This window comes from Orycteropus afer, unplaced genomic scaffold, assembly GCF_000298275.1.
Source record: "Orycteropus afer afer isolate SDZICR_OR568_19922 unplaced genomic scaffold, OryAfe1.0 scaffold00021, whole genome shotgun sequence".
Lineage (NCBI taxonomy): Eukaryota > Metazoa > Chordata > Mammalia > Tubulidentata > Orycteropodidae > Orycteropus > Orycteropus afer.
In genome coordinates, this window is record NW_006921608.1 from 1700998 (window position 1) to 1723919 (window position 22922).

Below are 22922 nucleotides of genomic sequence, written 5' to 3' on the forward strand. Positions count from 1 at the left end.
GAATAAGGAAGACTGAAGAAGAGTTGATGCTTTTGAGTTGTGGTGCTGGCGAAGAATGCTGAAAGTACCATGGACTGCTAAAAGAACTAAAGATCTGTCCTGGAGGAAGTGCAGCTGAAATGCTCCTTGGAAGCAAGAATGACCAGGCTTCGTCTCACCTATTTTGGTCAAGTTGTCAGAAGGTCCCATTCCCCGAAGAAGGATGTCATGCTTGGTAAGATGGAGGGTCGACGAAAGAGGGGAAGGCTTCAGCGAGATGGATTGATACGGTGGCTGAGACGATGGGCTCATGTACAGCAAGGATCATGGAGCTGGTGCGGGATCGGGCGGTGTTTCGTTCTGCTGTGCGTGGGTCACTATGAGTCGGAAGCGACTTGACAGCACCTAACAACAACAACGACAACAACTGAATTCCAGGTATTGATCTGTGTGGCAGCCCCCAATCATAACTGTCAGAAAAGAAAATGAGAATTGTTTTCTGCATCTGGTTCTCAGTGAACTCCTGGCTCTTGCTTGACTCTGTAAGGACTCTTTTCTAGAATTTTACTGAAGACAACACCAAACTTAACAGACTGTGATTTTTAGAATTTATCTTTTACTCTATTTTGATAACATGGATGTTTTTTGCCCATCTTCACCATGCTGGAACCTCTTTTCCTTTGTAATTTCTTAAAAATTCATGATAGTAATTTCTCACTCATATTTCTAAGTTCTTTCAGTACCTTCCTTCCCTCATTCGATCACTATTCTTCTGAGTCTACTAGATGCCAGGCATTGTGCTTGGCTCTGGGGGTACACTGATGAACAAGACAGAGGTGTTCCTAATCTGCATGGTGTTTGCATACTAGTACCCTGGGTGGAAAACTAGAATTTTAAGAAATTTGGGAATATGGGATGGAGATAGGAGTGGAGGGAATATTTTTAGCCTAATTGGAAGTAACACCAGGTTATCAACCCGATTTGGAATCTCTATGTCATGCTATGATTAACATGCTTGGCTGTTAACAGAGGTTAGAAGTTCAATTCCACCCAGAGGAACCTTTGAAGAAAGGTCTGATGACCTGCTCCTTAAAAATCAGCCATTGAAAGCCCCATGGAGCATAGTTTTCTTCTGACACATGGGGTTGCATGAGTTGGAATCGATTCAGGGGCAGCTGGTGTCTGGTGATTAACTCAGTCTAAAGGGGTGAATAGGAGAAAGAGGGAGGTAACTCAGCAGAGAGGCTTTCTAGGAGCCATTGCTGAGTGAGGAGGCTGGAGGAGTCTTTAATGCTGTGAAACCTTTTGAGGTAGCAGCTGCACTATGTGCTAAGCCCTGCATTAGACACTGGGCTTCAGTGGTGAACAAGCCCTCGAGGAGCTGATGATGTACTGGGAAATGCATGAAAGCGAACAGGCAATTGCAGTGCAGTGTGATAAGTGCTTGTTATCTGGGTGGGGTGAGAGTGAAGAGGAGGAGCACCTGATCCCCTTTATGGAGGAAGTGAAAGTCAGGGCTACACTGAGACCTGAAAAACAGGTAGTAATTAGACTGAGAGGGACAGAAAAATAGTAAAATAATCCAGGAAGAGAAAACTAGGAGTTTAGATAGCACTTACCCAGAAAGGGGTAAGTGGTTTTGCTGGCTGGGGGCAGAATAGGAGCAGGCTAAAGAGATGATAAGGAGCCCTGCTAGTGCGGCATTCAATAACTCAGCTGTTAACTGAAAGGTCGGTGGTTTGAACCCACCAGCTGCTCCATGGAAGAAAGTTGAGGCAGTCTGCTACCGTAAACATTTACAGCCTTGGAAACCCAACGGAAGTCTCTATGAGTTGGAATCAACTCCATAGCAGTGAGTTTGGTTTGGTTTTGGTTACCTTCTTAAATCACTCAAAAAAAAAAAAAAAAATGGTGCCCACATGTGAGAAAATCAGTGTTTAATAGCACACATAACAAACCCATGGGTAATGAAGCTAATAATACTAATAAATATTGTGCACTTACCGTTTTCTACCTTATTTAACTCTCGTAACAATCTCATGTGATAGGCACTCTTTTATACCCTTTTAGTGTGAGGGAGCTCTGGTAGTGTACTGCCTAAGGTACTTGACTGCTAACCAGAAGGCTGGCAGTTCAAATCCACCAGCCACTCCTCGGAAGGAAGATGGGGCAATCGACATCCGTAGTGATACTGCCTCGGACACCCAAGGAGGGGTCGCTATGAGTTAGGTCTGACTAGAGGGCACATAACAACAACAACAGTGTGAGGAAACAGGCTTAGAGAGATTAAGTGATTGCCTAGCATCACACTGTCATTAGGTGAAAGAACAGGTATTTGGATTCTGGACCCTTTGATGCTAGGACCTGCTCTTCACCACAGCAGTGAATGCACATTGTCAATGGAATAAAGTGTGGTTAATAACACTCAGCATTACGCCATGTAAATTAAGTAAGTGACTTATTTTGAATGTGAGATATGCAAAAGGTCCCCAAATGGATACTATGGTGTGCGTCTGTGTTTTACGCCACAGTCAAGCTGCTCTTTCTTTCTGAGAAGCAGCCCTGCAGGAAGCTGCTGTTTGAGGCCTTTCACCCGTAGGCAGTCTAGACAGTGGCTCTCAAACTTTCATGTTTATCAGATCAATCATGGAGGGCTTATTAAATAAAACACAAGTTACCGGGCCCAACCCCTGCTTCTGAGTTTCTGACTCAGTAAGTCTGGGTGGGGGTCTGGTAATTTGCATTTCTACCAAGTTCCCAGTTGATGTTTATGATGCTGGTTTGGGAGCACTGTCTTAGAGGAGTGAGAAGATAATTGGTACATTCAGGAACAGAGGATGGTTTATATTCTAACCCACAATTGCCTGATCTGCTTCAAAGACCTAGTTATTTAACTTCATGTTGTTGTTGTTATTTGCCATCAAGTCGGCCCTGACTCATAGCAACATTTTGAAGTGGGAAGTCTTCACCCCTGTTAGGGTTAGCCACTTAGATGAGAATCAATGCAGACGTCTTTACTTTGGCTTTAACATTTCTAAAGCAGGGCAGTTGCATTCTAAGCAGAGACTTTTCACAGTGGCCTTTCCTTCTCCAAACAGTGGGGCCTGGTTTGAAATTCAGGTATTTCCCTCACTTGTGATTCAAGTCCAGTGTTTGGCCTTGTAACTAGATACTCAGCCAAGCTCTGGGCTGCGTTAAGCACCAGCTCCTACTCACAGGGAGTCTCCCCCTCTCTCCCTCTCCTTGCTGGAACAAGGGTTTCTTCTCTCAGTGAGGTTATGTGCATAATGCCGTAACTTGGGGTCAGCTTCTCATGTTCGTGGACTGATATCCTTGCCAAAGCCAAGGGTCAGGGTCATGGGCAGGCATCAGGTAGTCAATAATCTTTTAGGGCTATTCGGAGTCAGAGTGACCTAGGACAAAGAGTCACCTTAGGTGTGTTGGACCTTAAAATTGGGATAGAGTAAAACAGAGATAGTAATTTTACTCCCAATTCTTGATTCACTGTAACAGTGGGAAGGAAGGGAGTAGTAGTATGCATATGGTCAAACTATCCAGAGTATTTATTTTGGTCATTGGAATGCATCACATAAAAGTGGTTTGCTCTTTCGATTTTTTTCTTAGGTAGACTTGTATCTCTGAAAGTGCAAATAAACATCAGAATGGAAAATCTAGCTAGATGAGTAACTGGAATAAGCACAACTCAATTGCTCATCATCAGGAAAATGAAGAAATAAACTGGTATAAGTCATACCTTTAGACACCACTGCTGGATAACCTGAAGCCTTTGCCAATTTCTCCTGTCTCTTACCTCACTTGTCCAGCTTATAAATGGACCTCTTTCAGGGAGGATATCAGTAGTCCATTAGAAACTATCAGAGAATCACTTCAGACAGAATTGAGGCTGTGGTATCACTGGGATGAGAAAAATGTGTGCTTCTTCCCTTTGATAGCGACTTCTTTGAGAAAAGTAACATCTTTACACATTTTCTCAGAGAAGGAAAGGGAGGAACTTTAAGAAATAAAGACCTTTGATCAAGTATGAGAAACTCTTCACTTTACCAGCAGCAACCATTGGGGCCTGTGTCTTAGAAAGATTTTAAACTAGCCTGCCTCCAAGTTATCTTTATTGCCTGCTATGATATCAGATCACCACTTCTCACTTCTCTGACACTAAATGATGTGGACCATTCGAATCCTTCCGTTACCAGTTCTGTTCCACTTCTGTTCTGACACCACCTGCACATGCAGCACTTCTTTCTCTGACCATAACCACCTCAGCACTCGTTCCTGCTAGATAGACATTGTTAATGCGCAAACAGGTGGATTTTTTATGATTGTCATAAATGCAATGTGTTGGATAACGAGAGAGTCGGTAAGTCAGGAGTAGGTGTACTTACAACTAATGTTATTGTACCAAAAAGGACACACAGATGAGGGCATAGGGCAAAGTCTGGGAGGGTTTCCAACGTCCCAGAAAGGGAAGCATTACCCTCCCATGTGCTGTGGTGTCTTTCACCAGCCAGGAAGTCCAGAGCTTTTATTGGAGCCTTCTTAAATAGTCAGGATTGCTTGAATCAGACCACTTTCCCAGAGGTCAACTGTTGTCACTAGGAGATTTTTCTGGTCTGGCCAGCCCCCACCTGGGTTACCTCATTAGCATAAACCCTCAGGTGTGTCTAGAGGCGTCATCAAAGACACTTCCATTACTGGGGAAATGCTAAATTTTAGAGATTATCTCCCAGGAACCCAGGACAAACCCCGAGTTTTCTGGGTAAAGTTAAATTCTTTCCTCCACATCACCTCATTTCCTGTTGTGGCTTCTCCTCGTTTCAGTGCCACTCTCTCAATGCGCTGTGTCCCTCACCCAGAATGTCTGTCTCTGCAGCTCTGTGTGCTTAGTCTTGAACAGTCATGTTGTTGTTGTTGTTGTTGTTATGTGCTGTTGAGTCGGACCCGACTTACAGTGACCCCTCTTTGGGTTTCCAAGGCAGTATCACTACAGAAGTAGATTGCCCAACCTTCCTTCCAAGGAGTGGCTGGTGGGTTTGAACCACCAGCTTTCTGGTTAGCAGTCAAGTGCCTTAGGCACTATGCTACCAGAGCTCCCTGAAAAGTCATGAATAGGATCAAAAGTTAGACAGTTCCATGCACCTCCTCTATGAAGTTAGTCCTCCCAGTAGGAAGTAGTAGTTCCCTTTATTGACCTCTTCAGCAGAAACCACAAACTAAACTCACTGCTATTTAGTCGATTTCCACCCATAGTGATGCCCATTGGGCTTCCAGGGCTGTAGATCTTTATGGAAAAAGACTGGCTCATCTTCCACAGAGCAGCTGGTAGGTAGCACCTAATTTAAGACATTTGAGTCTTTCTTAAGGTAGGAATAGGATCTCCACCTGACATGGACAAAGAGCTGTGGGCAAACAAACTTGAACTAATGAATTCTCAGCCTTGTGGAGAAGTCCTCTCCCTCAGTATGTTTTTTGTGGTTCACAGACCTGTGAAAAACCTCCATAATGAGCTTCCCATTGCTTAGTAGGCTTTGTTGTTGTTGTTGTGTGCCGTCGAGTCGGACCCGACCCGACCCCTCCTTGGGTTGCCAAGGCCGTATCACTAGTAGGCTTTAGACTTGTGAATTGGGAAGTTCGGTCTGTAGAGCCAAGATCTAAGGATTTACTTACTGATGTATGATCGAAGAGAAAGAGGAGGGATCTTTACTACCTCTGCCAGACCGTCTTTTTATCTTATTTTTGTGCTTGTTTTGAATGTTCTCTTTCTACTCATATCTCACTGGTCGGCCTCACCTCACTCCTAGTCCCTACTCCAAGTCCTGCTTTCTGATTTGGCCTCAAATATGGTTCAGAGTGGGTGAGTATAAAAAAAAGAAAAATAGCATTACTGAGCCACTATTTTCAATGGTCTACATGTATTATTAATTTATATATCTCCACAATGAGTCTATGAGATACTATTACTATTCACCTTTCATAGATGAAGAAAGTGAGGAGGCACAGAGATTAAATACCTTTCCCAAGGTCACACAGCTACTAGCTGAGGCTACTAAGCCATATTACCTCATGGCACTGAGAACCAATTTAATGGAGACTGGAAATGCAAGAGAGAGATGAGAGAATGGAGCAACACAGAAAGACGTCAAGATACTGGGATGGAGTATGGCCAAGTGCTGACAAGGTTCAGTGAAGTAATTCTGCTCGTGGGCTGTTAAAATGGAATGAAGGTGAAGGTCAGTGCTGCTGAGACAGTCGAGGGGGAGTGAGCCAGGTGTGAGACATGACTTTAGATCAGACTGTGAAGCTTCCAATGTTGTGACTCTAGTAACAGTGGTGTGTACGTTGGAAGTTGTCACAAGATGATGACGAGGATAAAGGGAGGCAGTTGTTGCATCTTCAAGTCACTTAAAAAAGCTGAGAACTGAAGTAAAAACATGTTATTTTAGAGCTTGTAGATGTCTCAGCAGTGAGTTGTAAATTATGTCATCTCTTTCCTATCCTGTGGGTGTTTCTGTTCCATTCATGGTCTTGGATTGCATGCAGACAGCACCACTGCACTGAAAAGAGTGAAAATTTAGGTGACTCTCCAAAGACCCACAATTTCCTGGTCCCTTATAGTCCAGACTTAAAGTCACAGACATAAACTAAGCCCCAACTTTCTTGTGTTGGTGGTATTTCTGTCCCCATTTTCTCCCTTTCCTTCTTCTCACAATGACACTTCTGTACCTTGGCACCTCTGTTCCTCTGCTCCACACCACCTCCCTTAAGTGCTGATTTTCCCTGATTGAGGTTTTTCATGCTAGACATGGAGGAGAGGCATCTCATTGTGGTAAATGTTGGATAAATACGTCTCCCTAAATAGAAGCAATAGGCTTTCTTGCTAGCTTTTGTCGTTGTTAGCTTTTATAAAGGGGCAGAAATTCAGTTCTGTAAATTTGACAAAAAATAAAAATAAGGATCATGGAAGAAAGTGAAAAATATTTCAGGAGGGATTTGTTCTGTTATTACCAGGCTGGTATTTGTCTTAAGCTGAATTCTCTAGAAGAGCAAAACCAGTGAAGACAGAGGGAGAGAGAGAAAGGGAGGGAGAAAGAGAGAGAAAGAAATTTATATCAAGGAAATGGCTCATGCCATTGTAGAGGCTGGCAAGTTCCAAGTCCTTGGGTCAAACGTCAAGCTGGAGGCTTCTCCTGACTGACACAGCTGCAGGGACTGATGAACACAAGATCGTCAGGCAATAAAGTAGGCTGCTGGCTTCAGAGGCTGTTGACAGGCTGCAGAGGCAATAATCCCAACATTGGCAGGCTAGTAGTTCAAGTTCAGATGATGATGAACCAACTGGATGCAGGATCTCAAGCAAAAAGCTAGAGACCTTTCCCAGAGCTTTTCCATATATATATTAGAAGCAGGCCACACCCCAAAGGAAACTCCCTTTCAACTGATTGACTGCTCATAGAAGATCTCATTATGGAGGTAGTTATATTATATCACATCTCCTCATGGGGGATGACTACATCATAACTGCTAAACCACTTAGAAGCATGGCCCAGCCAAGTTGACATACAGCCTTGATTATCGTAGCATTCATGGCCACTGTGGAGTGTCCTTTTCCATAACTGTTCAGTGAGATGGCAGTGGGCTACCCTTTGAGCTTACCTGCTAAAATGCTCATACCTGATGCCAGTTCAGTGTGGGCTATGATATCTGTATAGTTACTTTGGTGCTGTCTAGCATGTCTGCCATGGACACACCAGCCACGCCAATGGCAGCAAGTCAGGGCTGATGAAATAACCCAGATGAAGAGCATGCCAGATAGTGAGATGCTTCTCTCTGCTGAATAGTGTTTGACACCTCCTACTCCATACTGGCTGGTCCTTCCTTTTTTAAATAAGACTAGAAGGACATCAAACCATGGTCAACTGCTAAGTATCCTAGTGAGGTTTGCAGATCCACATTTAAGCACATGCAGTTTTGGCTGGAACTGGCCAAATTTTGAACAGCCTGTGCCTGATGGATAGTCTGTGCCCCACACTTCAATCTCCTGAAAATTAATTTAGCCCAGGAAAAGTGTTCCTGGAGAACTGTGAAGGTACACTAAAAGCTAACCTTCTCTTTCCTATGAATTAATTTCTCTTCCTCTTATTGGCCTTTCGACCTTAGTGTATGCTCATTCATCTTCCATTTACCACTGGAGAAAGCTCTTGCAATATGACAGAACCTGGAGAGAAAGTCTCAGTTCTCATTATCTTTAGAGCTGTCTTCCTTAGAACATGGTCCACAGACCACTTGCAGCACAGTTATTTATGATAACTATTACCTCCATCCCAGAACTCCTGAACTGGAAGTTCTGAGTAAGACCCAGAAATCTGCACTTTTATTACACTCCTTAGGCGATCCTCAGGAGCTCTGTAGCATAGTGCCTAAGGCACTTGACTGCTCACCAGAAGGCTGGAGGTTCAAACCCACCAGCCACTCCTCGGAAGGAAGGTTGAACAATCCTACTTCCGTAGTGATACTGCCTCGGAAACCCAAGGAGGGGTCGCTATGAGTCGGGGCCGACTCGACGGCAAACAACAACAACAACAACAGGCGATCCTCATGTACAGTGAAGTTTAGGAATCATTGCACTAATAATAATAATTACAAGATTGATATTTACCCAGCATGTCAAGCGCTTTCCATGCATGAAATCATTTCACCTTCACAGTAACCCTACAGGGTAGGAATGGTTGTTATCCTTTCACTGGAACCGAACCGGATGCATGACAGGCACTCAATAAATTTGTGTTAAATAGTTAACCATTTTTAAAATAAATAAATAATAAAACGAAGACTCAGAGATGTTAAAAAAAAGTTTGCCAAGAACATACTAGTGAATGGGAGCCAGGCTTTAGTGCTTTCTTTGTGTAGAGTTTGTTGGTGTGTGAATTTGTAGACTGGCACCTCCTTCTGGTGATGCTGGGAAGTACATGGCAGTAGCAGTGCAATACCTCCGAGGCGTCTGATAAGCCTCAGGTTGTATTGATTGGGCTTTTCCTCTAGCGTTTTTCTCTTGGCCGACTTTGCTGATTTTACAGGAGCACATTGTCTTAATTACTGATGAAGAGAGCAGGCCTAGGGAGGTTGGGTGGTCATTCACAAAGCCACACAGCAAGAAATGGCAGTGACAGAGTTCCTCTTCTCCTTCCTGGATCTCTAATAAGGTTGGCCAGTGCACAGTCTTCATATTCCTTAGGGGTGAAACAGAAGGAGACTAGATGTATCCTGGGTCCTGTGGGAAGTTAGTAGTGGTTTTTGCCTTCTCACCTGGTCAGAATCTCTCACTTGTCCTCTTCTTGAACTCCGTTTACACTCTCCTTCTTTATCATTTCTTTCATTCATTAGTGTTAGATAGCAGGTGGATTGCTTGTATTTCTCTGCCAAGGACAGGTAGCTGAGCCAGCCCAAGATAAAGGGAGGCACTAAGTGGAGTTGTCCTTGACCCTCTCGGCTGTCTTAGGGCCTCCTTTTCTACTCTCTCTCTCCCTTTCTTAGACCTTCAAAGCCCCCAACTCAGGGACTGACTTCTGCTAAGGTGAGAGCTATACATGTTTTCTTTGGGGTTTTCTAGAGGCAGGGTTCCAGCCCAGAGGAAATTCTAGAGCTTCCTGGAGTTCTGGATGGAGTTCATTTTAGGCTCATGGACCTTTAGACATATCCTGTTGTGCGTATGCACAGCAATAAGTAGAAACATGCCTGCTGAAGAATAAATAAAGGAAAAAAAAAAAAAAAAACTCACTGCCATCGAGTTGATTCTGATCCATAGTGACCCCCATTGGGTTACCAAGCTGTAAATCTTTACGGAAGCAGACTGCCCCATCTTTCTTCCGCAGAGCAGCTGGTGGGTTCCAATCACTGACCTTTTGGTGAGCAGCCAAATGCCTTAACTACTACACCACCAGATTCCGTCCCCTGAAGAACAGCTGGGTGGAAAGTAGCTTTTTCAAAGAATGATGTTGAGAAGCTGTGACTGCAGCAGGAGAAGGCATTTCCCATTGTGAAACTTCTATGGGGAAGGGAAAATATTGTTTGAAAACCCCTTTTCTGGCCCTCAAGCCACTGTACCCACAGTTCCAGCTAGAAATAATAATAATAGCTAATATTTATCAGGTGCTTACAGTGTGTCAGACATTGTTCTAATTCCTGTGCATATTTCACCTCAGTTCCCACAATCCCTTATCAAATATATCATCCCCCTTTTACAGATGAGGAAACTGAGCCAGAGAGAAAATAAATAATTTTCTCAAGGCCCCACAGAGATTAAATGGAAATGCCAAGATTCAACCTCAAGTAATCTGACTCCAAAGCCGTCTTAAATACTACATTGTATGGCATGGTTACTTTGCTTATAAAGATTTTCCTTAGAAACAAATTTAAAGTTTTTAAAGAAAAAAAAAAATGTCAGTAATTGCACTGCACCCTGTTTGTATTTTTTTACAATGAATGATATGTACATAGTTAGAAGAGTCAAATGGCTCGGCAAGATATAAAATGAAATTAAGAGTCTTTCTGTTCCCACTTTCCCATTTCCTAAGGGAAAGCATTATTAACAGATCCTTTTTTTTATCCCTCAAGAGAATTCTTGTACACATAAAACAGGTCATATATTACTTAAAGATTCAGTCGCACAAAAGCAAACATGCATGCCCATTGTTCTGCATCTTGTATTTTCATCAGGTCTTGAAATCTTTTCACTGAAGTGCACACAGGGTCACTTCATGCCTGTTCATGAGTTCTCATGATTATTGTGTGGCTTGATTTAACCAGTCTCCTTTTGAACATTGATTTCCAGGATACATTCCCAGCAGTATAGTTTTCTTTTTTATGGTTGTTGCAGCAGTTCACACCCTCACTAATTATATCAGAGTGTCAGCTTTCCCAAGCCCTTACCAGAACCAATATTATCAAACTTTTTTTTTTTTTTTGCCTATTTCTGATAGGTGGGGGGAAAACAACCTCATTGTTTTCATTTGAATTTTTAATATTATGAATGAGATTATGAGACTTTTCATGTCTACTGGCCATTTGTTTTTCTTTCTTTCCTGTGATAGGCCTATCCATGTCCTTTCACATTTCTCTAGTAGGTTTTTTATTTTTTAATTTGTATGAGTTTTGGGTAAATTAAGGAGATTAGTACTTTTCTATCATATGTTGTAAATATTTTCTTTCCGTTTATTATTTGTATTTGACTTTCACTGTTATTTTTCCATAAACAGTTTTATTTTTATGTACTTGGATTTATCAATACAAAACTATTCACTTTGGAATACTTTAAATTTGAACTTCTCTTTTGCTTTCAAGTGTTTACATATATGTTTTTAAGTGTATGGCAGCTCTGTTAGTTGACTATCAGAATGAAGATGAAGCTTTTCTGAAAGTATGATATAAATGGAAATGATAGATACAGTTTTTCAAGAAGACTTTTGTTCTGAAAATCAAGAAGACCATCAATTTATTGACCTTTTGATCAAATATTCCCTTTCCAAGATAAACACCTATAGGGAATTCAGGAAAGTGCTTTGCAAAAAGTGAAACAAAAACCCTCTTTAGGCTGTGAAGTACTTCTTAGGTTCCTGGGTTAGGATTCGCAAACCTTTGCAGCTAAGAGTCAATTCCACTTAATATATTTTAGAGTAATTTCTACCACTGTCTTCTGTAATTACATGTGTGTCCACTGCTCCGGCTGCCCCTTAGTAGCTCTGCTTGGCTTCACTGAAAATGGCTCCTCTCCTCTCCCTAGAGACCTTTAAATAAAAGATCTCTGTATGAGGAATAGAAGGAAGGAGTGGAAGGATTTTTCTTTTCCTCTCTCTGTTTTAATTTGCTACTTCTCCTTGGAATGGGGATGTAGGTGGTCAACCTGCATGACTTTGATAGCTTTGCAGGACAAAAGCTAAAGGAGGATTTGGGGATATTTAAATGAGGGTTTAGAATGGCTTGATACTGCTCCATTCTCAGACTCTTGAGAACTGAGGCTGAGCTATGTGATGTTCTGAAGTCTGAGCACCCCACGGTCTCCCAAGAGCAAAAACCAAAATAATAACATCCTAAGAGACCAGATTCCGGGCAGTGTTTCAAACAACTCTAGCCATCCGTTTTTTGCACATAATCTTTTTGTTTCCATTTTTATTCTTCCTCTAATTCCCTGCCCTTAACAACCATGCACAAAATGCTTATTACCCTAATATGAGTACAAGTAACACCACCTCTCAAGCGAGTCCGAAGATACTACCAAACAGAAAAGCACCAGAATTTCTGGAGACCAGCAAGCATAGCTTCCTGATAGTTGGAAATGTTCCTTATGCTGTGTGATGCTTAGTGACCAAGACTTAGGCTTCAGAAGATATCTTCAAGGCATTCTTCAAGCTCACTTCCCTAAACAGGTGTCCTTACCCACGAATCATTCTGCGTTCACTAATGGAATCCCACTTCACCAACTCACGCAGCTGATCAAATGCAGTAATGAGGAGGAACAAAGACAGTATTGGTGAGGATGACTTAGGTATGCATATATTTTAGTTGTGTTTAGTTTTATCAGCACGCATCTTCAATGGCCATAGATTTTCTGTGACATTAGAGATTTACCCATTGGTGCCTACATGCTAGCCAGATGGCTACAAATACCTTCTTAACGACAAAAGCTACTTTAGGTTAGCACCATCTAAAATTCCCTATGGAATGAGACTTAAACTCTTTACACTGAACATATCCTTTGATTTAGCAATTCTACTTTTAGGGATATATTATAAGGATATAATCAGGCAAGGATATAGATTGTATGCCCAAGGATGTTCATTGAGTGTTAAGCCAGGGTTAAGATCATGAGCTGTGAGGTCAGACAGTCTGGGTTCCAGTTTTGGCTCCATTACTTCCTAGCCATGTCACAATGTGCATATCACTTGACTTCTCTTTGCCTCATCTGTAAAAGGGACCGATCATTTTCCCTATCTCACATGGTCTGTGTTACTATGAGAAATAATGAGTTAATATGTATAAGGGGGTTAGGATGGTTTCTGGCACATAGTAAATGTTAATTATTAATAATAGAGAAACACTATAAACACTAAAACAAAATATGCTATGTTTTAAAGATTTAGATATTAAGAGAAAAATAAGTAGATTACATAATAACATATTAAGTATGAATGCTGAACAGTTGTATACTACAAGGTTAACTGTAGTTATTTTTCGGCCATGGGATTGTGGACTCTATTTTTCCTTCTTGATCATTGCTATTTTCTGATATTTCTACAAAGGAATAGATGGTGTAATAAAAGTTATCTGTTTAACCTTTGCAGAATGAAAGTAACAGCTGTTATTGATTTAGAACTTACAGGAAGTCAGGTGTTTTTCTAAGCACTTTACATATGTGTGTGTGTGTATGTGTGTATAAACACACATATATATTCATTGCTTATAGTAACCCTTTGAAGCAGGTGCTGTGATTATCATCTCCATGCAGCAGATTAGGAGCTCTGGTGGTGTAGTGCCTAAGGCATCTGACTGCTAACCAGAAGGCTGGTGGTTCAAACCCACCAGCCACTCCTCAGAAGGAAGACAGGGCAATCTACTTCAGTAGAGATACCACCTTGGAAACCCAAGGAGGGGTCACTATGAATCAGAATTGACTCGATGGCAGTGAGTTTGTTTTGATTTTTTTTGGTATAGCAGATTAGGAAACTGAGGCACAGAAAGGTAAAATAACTTGCTTAAGGTCCTCTATGTAGTAAGCAGCAGGAGTGGATTTGAAGCCCAGAAATCAGACTCAGAGCCACTGTTTTTAGGTTAGGTACTCTTCCTTGTGTGATTTTAGTACCTAAAAGAGCACTGAACTATAGCATCCGTAGTATCCTAGCTGCATACACTGCTTAAAGGAAATGGGTAAGAATGCTTCTGCTTCCTTGTATCTTGTTGCCAACTAATAGGTAACTGGAGGGTTTTTCCATCTCTAGTCTCCCTTTTAGTTACTCTGCTTAGTAGATAAGGAGGATCTATCAGGTGATAATTAAAATAAGCTTTCCCATCTACCCTGAAAAAATAATGAATTGACCAAACTGGAAATATTTATGTTTCTTAAAATCATAAACTGAAGTACGGTAGCATATGCATGTCACTCTCATCACTAAAGTAAGAAGCCTGGGTGGGATGGTGGTTCAGCACTTGGCCGCTAACCGAAAGATCGTCTGTTCGAAGCCACCCAGTGGTTCCACAGCACAAAGACCTGGCCGTCTGCTCCCATGGGGCAGTTCTGTTGTGTCACATGAGTCAAAATTGCTAGGAGTCAAATTGACTCAATGGCACCTAACAACATTACTAAAATAGTCCAGGATGCACCTGCAGGGTCACCCCAATGATTCGATAATCTCTCTCAGATGTACAGAAGGTAAGGTAGAAAAGTACTGGAATCAAATGACCGTAGACCTTGCAAAGTCATGAGCATATTGAATTCCAGTAGCAATAAAATGTAGAACAAACTTGCCCTTTGGGTTTAGGGTATGTAGTTGCCTCAGATCAAAGGCATCACGAGGTAACATTGTCTTCCAAGCAGTTGTCTTTTCCTGTCCTAGAACTTTTGTTTTTCTGCAGAAAAATGGTAATTGGTGGGTTTTTGTATAGAATGGAAACTGAGTATTTCAGAGTAATAATTTTACATTAGAGAATTATACCTTAAACCTGCTGTACCCGCAGGATTTACTTTTGGAAATTGTCCACCTTTATAATTTCATAGGCAACCCGATATTTACTGATAGACAAGGCTGGCTGAATTAGTCTGCCAGGAAAAGCATGATGCTAGATACCAGTGTGAATCATGCATCCTTGATACTGTGAAATACTACAGTCTAGCTAGTGCATCTATCAGAGGCAACTAATTAAGATCAGGGGGCTTCCAGGAGCTCCTGACATCATTAGACAAAGTATCTGAAATCCAGGAGTAGCAGCTGGTCTTGGTCCTAGTAAATTGCCACCCTAATATTCCCAGATTTTTGCTGTGAGCTGAAAGTCACTTGATCTCTTTCCCAGAAAATCCTGGGCTTTGTGAGAGGTGCCCCAGAAACTCTGGAAGCCAGGAAATGGATTTTTCTCTCAGCCTTACTGTTCCCTCTCTTTCCCTCTAGTAAAATTAATCAAACTCTTCAGTTAGAGGAATCTGCTCACCAATGGGCCAAAGTCTAGCCACAGTTAGTGCCTATGGCTCACCTTGACCTATTAGGATGAGGGTAGCATGTTCAGGGACTTCCCCTCTTCCCCCTCCTTCCCACTGCCTTCCTGAGGACACACAACCTGGTGTCGTTGAAGTAGCATGGGGATTTGGTGCATTTCCTCACTTGCAAGTCTTGGGCAAATGAGCTTCAGTTTCCCTCAATAGTAGAATAATGGTAAGATTAATGCCTAACAAGAATTTCGAGATTAAATGATATATAGTGCATTTAGCATTTCGAATACAGTGCCTATACCACAACAGGCACTTGGTAAGTGGTTACTGTTATTACTCACTGCTTGTTATAAACTTCAGGGATTTAGGTTATTCATATTTTCCTCAGCTCAAATAAAATCACATATCTAGATTTATTTTCCAAAAGCAAGTGCAATTTCAATACTTTTTTAAAAAAGATCCTTTTTCTTCTTCCATTATTCTATCTTGTGTGCCCCATCCTCCTCACTTACTTCTCCAGGCAATACATGGGTATATTTCTGTATTTTTGTTGTTGTTAAAAATGAATTTGTATTAGTGACTCCACCACACAGCTTGTTTCTATTATATCATTATACACTCAACTCCAATCTGTACTCAAAGTTTCATATGATCCTTGTAAACTTACGAACAACACTTTCTCAATCCCACACCAAACTAAAACTTGCAGGCACCATCACAGTCACTGTAAACCTTTTTCATGTGTTTGGAAATGCTGAATTGCTGCTTTCTACTAAGTTTCTGATCTTAATAGAAAAAATGAAGCCAAGAAAGTCAGTAATCAGAGAGTGCCGGTTCCAGCAGTCAACTGGAGCCCGGGCATTGTTCCTGAACTGCTTAAACTGGTCGACTGTCTCTGGAACTAACATGCCAGCTTCCAGACTACAAAAGCCCACAGATAGTCTTTCAGGAAAAGCTACTTTTTGACTGAGAAGCATGCTTCTCCTTTTGTTTCACGTTTGGGCCAGCACGTGGGTGCCATTGACCGTAAGCCTGCTGCGCAGAGAAGCGGGCAGGTTAGTACATTGTTGATAGCCAGCTGGGGCAGCAGCATTGTTCTGACACCAGCTTTGCTGTGCTTCTGAGCTGTGTTCATGAAATGAGGTCCTTGTGCCTCATCTTCTCTGCTTGGAGGAAAACCCTGGAAGCCTGGAAGCCCTGGCATCCTGCCATGTGCAGAGTGAGAGTGTGACGCAGCGAGCTGGGCGTGCTGTCCACTGCAGGGAACTGGCCAGCGCGTCCTTGGGTTTCGATTCCTTCATGCTTCTTTCTCTCCTATTGTTTTTCAGGTAGTGAAGCCGATTTTAGCTCCTCAAGCAGCACCGGCAGCATTTCCGCTCCTGAGGTCCCCATGTCTGTTGCAGGAAACAAGCGGTCTTCCGTCTCACGCAAGTAGGCACTGTCCCCAGCTCTGTAATTATTAACACTGTACACAGGTGACTTAGCGTACCTCTTGTTTCTATAGGACCAGCTGGATCACTGTTCACTCATATTTACTATTATTCAGTTAGGTTTTATTTTTATTTTTTTAACAATGGCTTGAAATTGGTATTTTCCCTCCCTTGCCTCCTGTGGTCACGTAGCTCAGCCTGTTTGTCCACCCGTGACTGTTGCTTGTCCAGACCTTGGCACTGTTTCCTCTCGTCCTCCTCTTCCCACTCTCCCCCTCTCACCTGTGTACTCTCCTGACCATTCAGCCTCTGGTCTCCCATATCCCACCTCCCTTCATGACTGTTGTCACGTCTGTGAACCTTCTGACTTATGTTTGTAAAGGCATGGTGACCCTGATTGCTCCTAAAATCCTCCTGAGTCAGGAAAGAAAAGGAGCATAAAGTCCGTAGACATGTGGGCACCAGGGCAAGAGGTAATAGAGCCACAGTCCATTGTGTCACCCTGGTTGGAATCGCAGCTCTGAGCAAGTTGCTTAACTTCTCGATGCCTCAGTTTCTCCAAGGGGGCTATAACCATACCCAGCTCATAAGGTTTACTGTTAAGTTAAATGAGTGAATACACATCAAGGGCCCGGCCAGTGTGCGGAGCACTGACAGATGTTTGCCACGGGTGTTGTGTGGATCGGAGGAGAGAAGGACCATAGGAAGATGGGTGGCACTGGTCACATATGGTGAGACAGGTTGTGAGCCTCCGTATCCTCCCCACCAGTAACTTCATTCATTCATTCAACAATTAATTATTCATTGAAAATCGACGATGAGGCAGGTTCTGGAGAGAGGACAATACACAGAACTCCATGGAAATTATATTCATTCTAGCAAGACAAGAAAGAAAAGAAATATATAAATAGCAATAACTTCTTTGAATTAAAACAAAAAAAGCAGCGTAGGGCTATAGAGCCTGATGGGATGTATGATAAATAGTAGATAGGCTGGTCTCAGGAGACCCTGAGGAGACGTGAGCTGTGAGCAGAGCTGGAGTGAAGTGAGGAAGTGAAACACAAGAGCTCCTGAGGAAGATGGTCTCCTGACCGTGGACCAGTCATTTGACTGTCCTGGGCCTCAGTGTTCCAGTTTGTAGGAAGGCAGTTGGACGACATCGTCCTTAAAGTTCTTCTTGGACAAAAACTCTTTAGCCTCTAAAAGTTTATATTTCTAGGACTCAGCAAGAAAATATTTCCTATTTCCCTGGGGTGAGCAAAAGGTTTGGCTGAAGTTTATAAATGGACCTGAGACTCCCAATGCAGTTTTATTGTTAAAAAGAAAGCTAGGGCCAGACAAACACAACAAAACAGTGAAGTCTATAGTAAAAATACAATGGCTCTATCCCCAAATGCCCTCAATTTTGGAAATAAAGTGCCTCAGGGATCACAGGGCATGAATGTCAACATTTTCTGTATAAATCAGAGATCTGGTCCTCTCTGAGAATAAGCCACTTGTTTAATCCAGTCAATGAATTAGAACATACCGTGGTCCAAGGTGACAAAGAATGCAGAAAGAGACAGAAGAACTCAATTTTTTTAAGTGTTTCTTCAATATTTGGGCTTGTGGTTAAATTCTAAGGTAATGTCAGTAATACCAGTGACTTCAAGAAAATATTCTAATCTGGAATTCACAGTTTGCTCCGGTGATCAAAAACTTAAAATATATTAAACTTAAAAGAGCTAAGTATAATCTGTGCAAATCAGATATATGCTTATGATAGAATCTATTATAACCAAGCAAAGGTTTAAGAAGAATCACAGTTGGCAGTGTTCTGTATCCATCTTCTCCCCTTTTTTCTCTGACCTTGTGACAGACCACCATCAGTGGTCTTTAGAGATAAACTGTCTCAGGCATTTCACAGTCTTTGGTTCCTACAGGACCATGCATTGAGAAACGCTTCTCTGGATGGGCCAAGCATCTATACCAAAGTCCATAGAAGCTTGTGCTTCTTTTAATTGACTGGCTCCTCCTGTGGTGAATTAGTTTTCAGTAGAGAGCAAGCTCCTGGCAGTAAGCCTGGTGGGAACATTAGGTAAGGAATGGGCGGGAAGAGGGACATGTGGGACTGGTAAGAATATATTTGACAAGTGATTTTAAAAAACAACCTTTAAGGGCTTAAAAATCATTTCTTCTTAAAGAAGGCCACCTCAGCTGATACTCCAGAGCACCTCCCTTTCCTGAGGTGAAACCCTAACCTGGTCAGAGGCATATAGAAGTGAGGAAGAAAACTTTGGGACTTGGAGTCAGCTAGGACTGGCCTCACAGTCAGCCCTCAGTGTTTATTAGGTGCATGACTCCAAGTTTCCTGTTTTGGAAAATGGTATAATAATGTCACCTTTCCCACCACAATAAATGAGCTGATATAAGTGAACTTTTAACACAGTGCCCCAAACTTATTATGGGGGTTAATAAATAGTTGTTTTTGTCAGCAGTGTAATAGTAACAGCAGTGGAGGTGATGACAGTGATGATGACAATGAAGAGCACAACAGCAGTGTGTTGCCTGAAGGAAAGTGCAGGGCTGGGGAACAGAGCTTCATGCTGGCATCTTGTGGGTTTTCCTTGTCACTTCTCCCTTTCTGCTACATTCCATTTGCTGTATTCAGCACTTTAAGAAAGTTGCAGGGTCAGCAGAATTCTTTCTATTCTCTGTGGACTGCATTCTTCTTGTCCTCCAGGCCAAGGGACTGAGGTGGGCTGAGGGAAGCAGCATTGAACTTGCCTGTTCACAGCCAGGACAATCAATCTCAGCTCCTCCTTTGAAAATGGCTTTCATCGTCATACAGAAGTTTGTACCCACATGTGTTAGCACTTGAATTAGTTAAACGAAAGGAACAGAAGCGGTATTTTTAAGCATGTAGTTTCTTTTAAAAGTTACCTATGACAATGAAATAATGTATTTCCTTATGTATATTTGAAGACTTGTCTGTACTTTAGGTAATATTTTATAGGTTGGAAAGTCTTCATTTATTTTGCGTAGCAGATGAGTTCTTGCCAAATTCCCCTTGTGCATGTCACCAATCATGCATCTGTTTACAAGCCCAAAGCATATATGGTGTTAAGTAGTGATATTTCTGTAGAGTTAAAAGACCTAGATTTGAGTCCCTCCTAGCTATGTGTTCTTAGGCCAGTTATCTTCCCTTAGACTCAGTTACCTCATGGGTGAAAAGGGGCTAGTAATTATACCCTTCTTATAGGGTGATGGTCAAAAGCGAATGAAGCAATGTTCATAAAGCATCTAGAGCAAGAAAGGATCACAGAATGTCCTCAGTGAAGATGAGGTCAGAAGAGGAGAGAACTTCTCAGGTCAAAATTAGGAAGAGCTCTTTATGTTCTCTCCTAACTTGTACTGGTTGGTCCTCCATAGTTCCCATAGTCATATTAAGGAATAAACTGGCTGGTGCCAAAAGTACAAGTGAAACATGGAGATGGAAATTCAAGCCAGAGTTCATGTTACTTCCAATTACTCGTGCAGCCCTTTCCACCCCTGGGCTGCTGAAGCTGGTTTGTCAGAAAGCCATCAGCCCATCTGTTCCATATAAAGTGTCCCTTTCTCATGAAAAAGAGGGAGAACCCATTTGGATGATTTCAGTAGGAAAGACTATTAACTTTAGAATATGGTGATGTTTCATTTATGTGTGAGTTGCTGAGTTGACAGCTAGTGGAAATTGTATTTGATGTCAAATAAGTAATTATCGTTACAGAGTAGAGTTTAGCCACATACACATATACTCATATTCACAAAGACACACAATTCTCCTTGAGATATGTTTGTTGGATATAACTGTAATTAAAATTGCAGAGAGGATTGTCAAAAAGCAGTACTGCTATCCCAAAGGTATCTTGTTTCCCTTTTATTTTCTTGTAATACCATCAAGTAATGTTCCTGGCACAGGACTGTTATCCTATTTAAGTAATTTCAACATTCTCCAGATACTTCCTTATATGAGTGGGTGTTAAGTTTCTGCAAGTAGATTAACAGGGAAGTCCAAGTAAGTTTATCCTGTAATAATACCCTACAGCAGAATTACCCTTAACAGCTTATTGAATGTGCTCACTTGCGTTCTTTCATTTGATTTTCACATCGACTCTGTGAGGAAGGCAGGCAAGGGTATTATGTATCCCTCTACGGATAGAGAAATTAAGTGGGCTTACTTGCCACATTCTCAGTAAGTGGAAGTACCAGTTCTCAAACCCAGCTTGTTCATTCAGCACTCATTTAGCAAGTGCCTTCCTTGTTAATAGCTGGTCCCAGTACTGATAACTTGCCACCCTAATCTTCCCAGAATTCTGCTGCGAGCTAGGAGTCGCTGCTGTAGTTTGTACTAATAGGTCAGTCCTGATCGCTTTCCCAGAAGAAGCTGGGAATCCGTGACTGGTGCAGATGGTTAACATGCTCGGCCATTAACTGGAAGGTGAGAGATTCAAGTCCGCTCAGAGGAGCCTTAGAAGAAAGGCCTGGAGATCCACTGCTGAAAAAACCAGCCATGAAAACCCTGTGGGGCACAGGTCAACCCTAGCAGACATGAGTCAGAATCAACTCAACGGCAACTGATTTGTGGTTCCCAGGGTAGGAAGTAGTGGGGCTGGAAAAGACAAGACTAGGTCTCTTCCCTCAAGGACACCCTAGTCTGGATGGAAAGACAAACAAGAATGCATGTGATTAAGAGTGTAATAAATTTCCTGATGGACTTTTGCTTAGAGTACGAGGGAGCACCAAGAAGAGGCACCTAAGCCAGCCTAGGGAAGGAAGGATGCAGAGAAGGCTGCTTGCAGTAGGTTACCATCAGTCCCGAAGCAGCAGGTACCCAGCCTGGTAGGGAGTGGGAGGAGAACCTTGTAGGCAGAGGAAATTATAAGTTCAGAAACAAAGATGATCGAGGGCATGGACCCTTCAGGAAACTGTAAGTCATTTGGAATGCTGGAGTACAGAGGAAGAGGGAGGATGGGTGAGAAATGGAGTTAGATGGCTTGGGTGGGCTTGGACCTTGTAAATTAGGTCAAGGAGTCTGGCTTTTATTTTGGAGGCACTGGGGAGCCATTGGATGGCTTTGAGGAGGACAACAGTGTTCAAATTCCATCCTAGAAAGGCCATTCCGGCCACAAGCTTAGCCTCCTTAATGGAGGACACATTGCAGGAGGCAGGGGACCCAGAGGGGACTATCACATCATTTCAGTAGTTAAATGATGAGGGTGGTGTTAAGTCATTGAGAATATAAAGAAAAAAAAATGTAGGTGCTCAGAATTCCAGACTTCATCCACTTGTGCAGGCTGTTAGTCCTGTTTTCTCCTCCTCCTCTATGGGCAGTCCCTTTCTTCCCGGCCTCCAAATGATCCACCATAATTTTCTTACCCTAATAAGGAGCTCTGGTAGCATGATGCCTAAGGCACTTGACTGCTAACCAGAAGGCTGGCGGTTCAAACCCACCAGCCACTCCTCAGAAGGAAGGTTGGGCAAGCCTACTTCCGTAGTGATACTGCCTCGGAAACCCAAGGAGGGGTTGCTATGAGTCGGGGTCGACTCGATGGCACATAACAACAACAACAACAACAACAATAAGAACTGCAGCCCAAATATCTTTAAACCAAAACAGGTGCAATGGAACAAAAACCACCTCTTCAAAACAGCTTCCAAAGCGAACCTAAACCAAATCAGTGTTTTAAACCAAGTCAAATCAGTGTTCTTTACATTATGATGTTCTTAGCAGGCCATTGGATTTAATTGAGAAACAGATTTGTGGGAGGGAATTCTTTGAAAGAGCAGCAGAGAGTTGTTTGTGCTAAGAATGCAAGGAGAGGAGATACCGGGGAGTGGGAAGAAGGCTGCTCACGAGGGCAGTTTGCAGGAGTCACAGGGACCCTTTTGCATTTCCTTAGCAGTAACTGGCTTCACAGCGGTCTATCTCTAGCCCCAGGATCTTAACATTTTTTTATGCTTTTCTGCCAGTCGAGGTCCCCATGGGCGGAGCAATGGCGTTTCATCACACAAATCTGTCAACAGCCCACCATCCCCACGGGAAAAGGACCTGCTGTCCATGCTGTGCCGGAATCAGCTGAGTCCCATTAACGTCCACTCCAGTTATGCCCCTTCTTCCCCGAGTAGTAGCAACTCTGGCTCCTACAAAGGAAGTGACTGCAGCCCGATCATGAGGTGAGTCCTGGTCTTTTCCTAACTTATGGTCCTGCTCCGCATCTCATTCATAGTTCTTAGTTTGTTCTACTCGGTGAGGTTTTCTTTTTAAACAATCCTTTTTTTTTTTTTTT

General features: G+C 42.4%; 1 protein-coding gene across 1 annotated transcript in view; it reads left to right on the forward strand.

Annotated features, from left to right (window-relative positions):
* Positions 1-22922, forward strand: part of SYBU (syntabulin) — a 91962-nt gene that overhangs the window by 59584 nt on the left and 9456 nt on the right. The window contains exons 4-5 of the mRNA XM_007934757.2: positions 16513-16615; positions 22606-22809. Of these exons, the coding sequence (XP_007932948.1) occupies positions 16513-16615; positions 22606-22809 (307 nt within the window). The remainder of the gene's footprint in view (positions 1-16512; positions 16616-22605; positions 22810-22922) is intronic.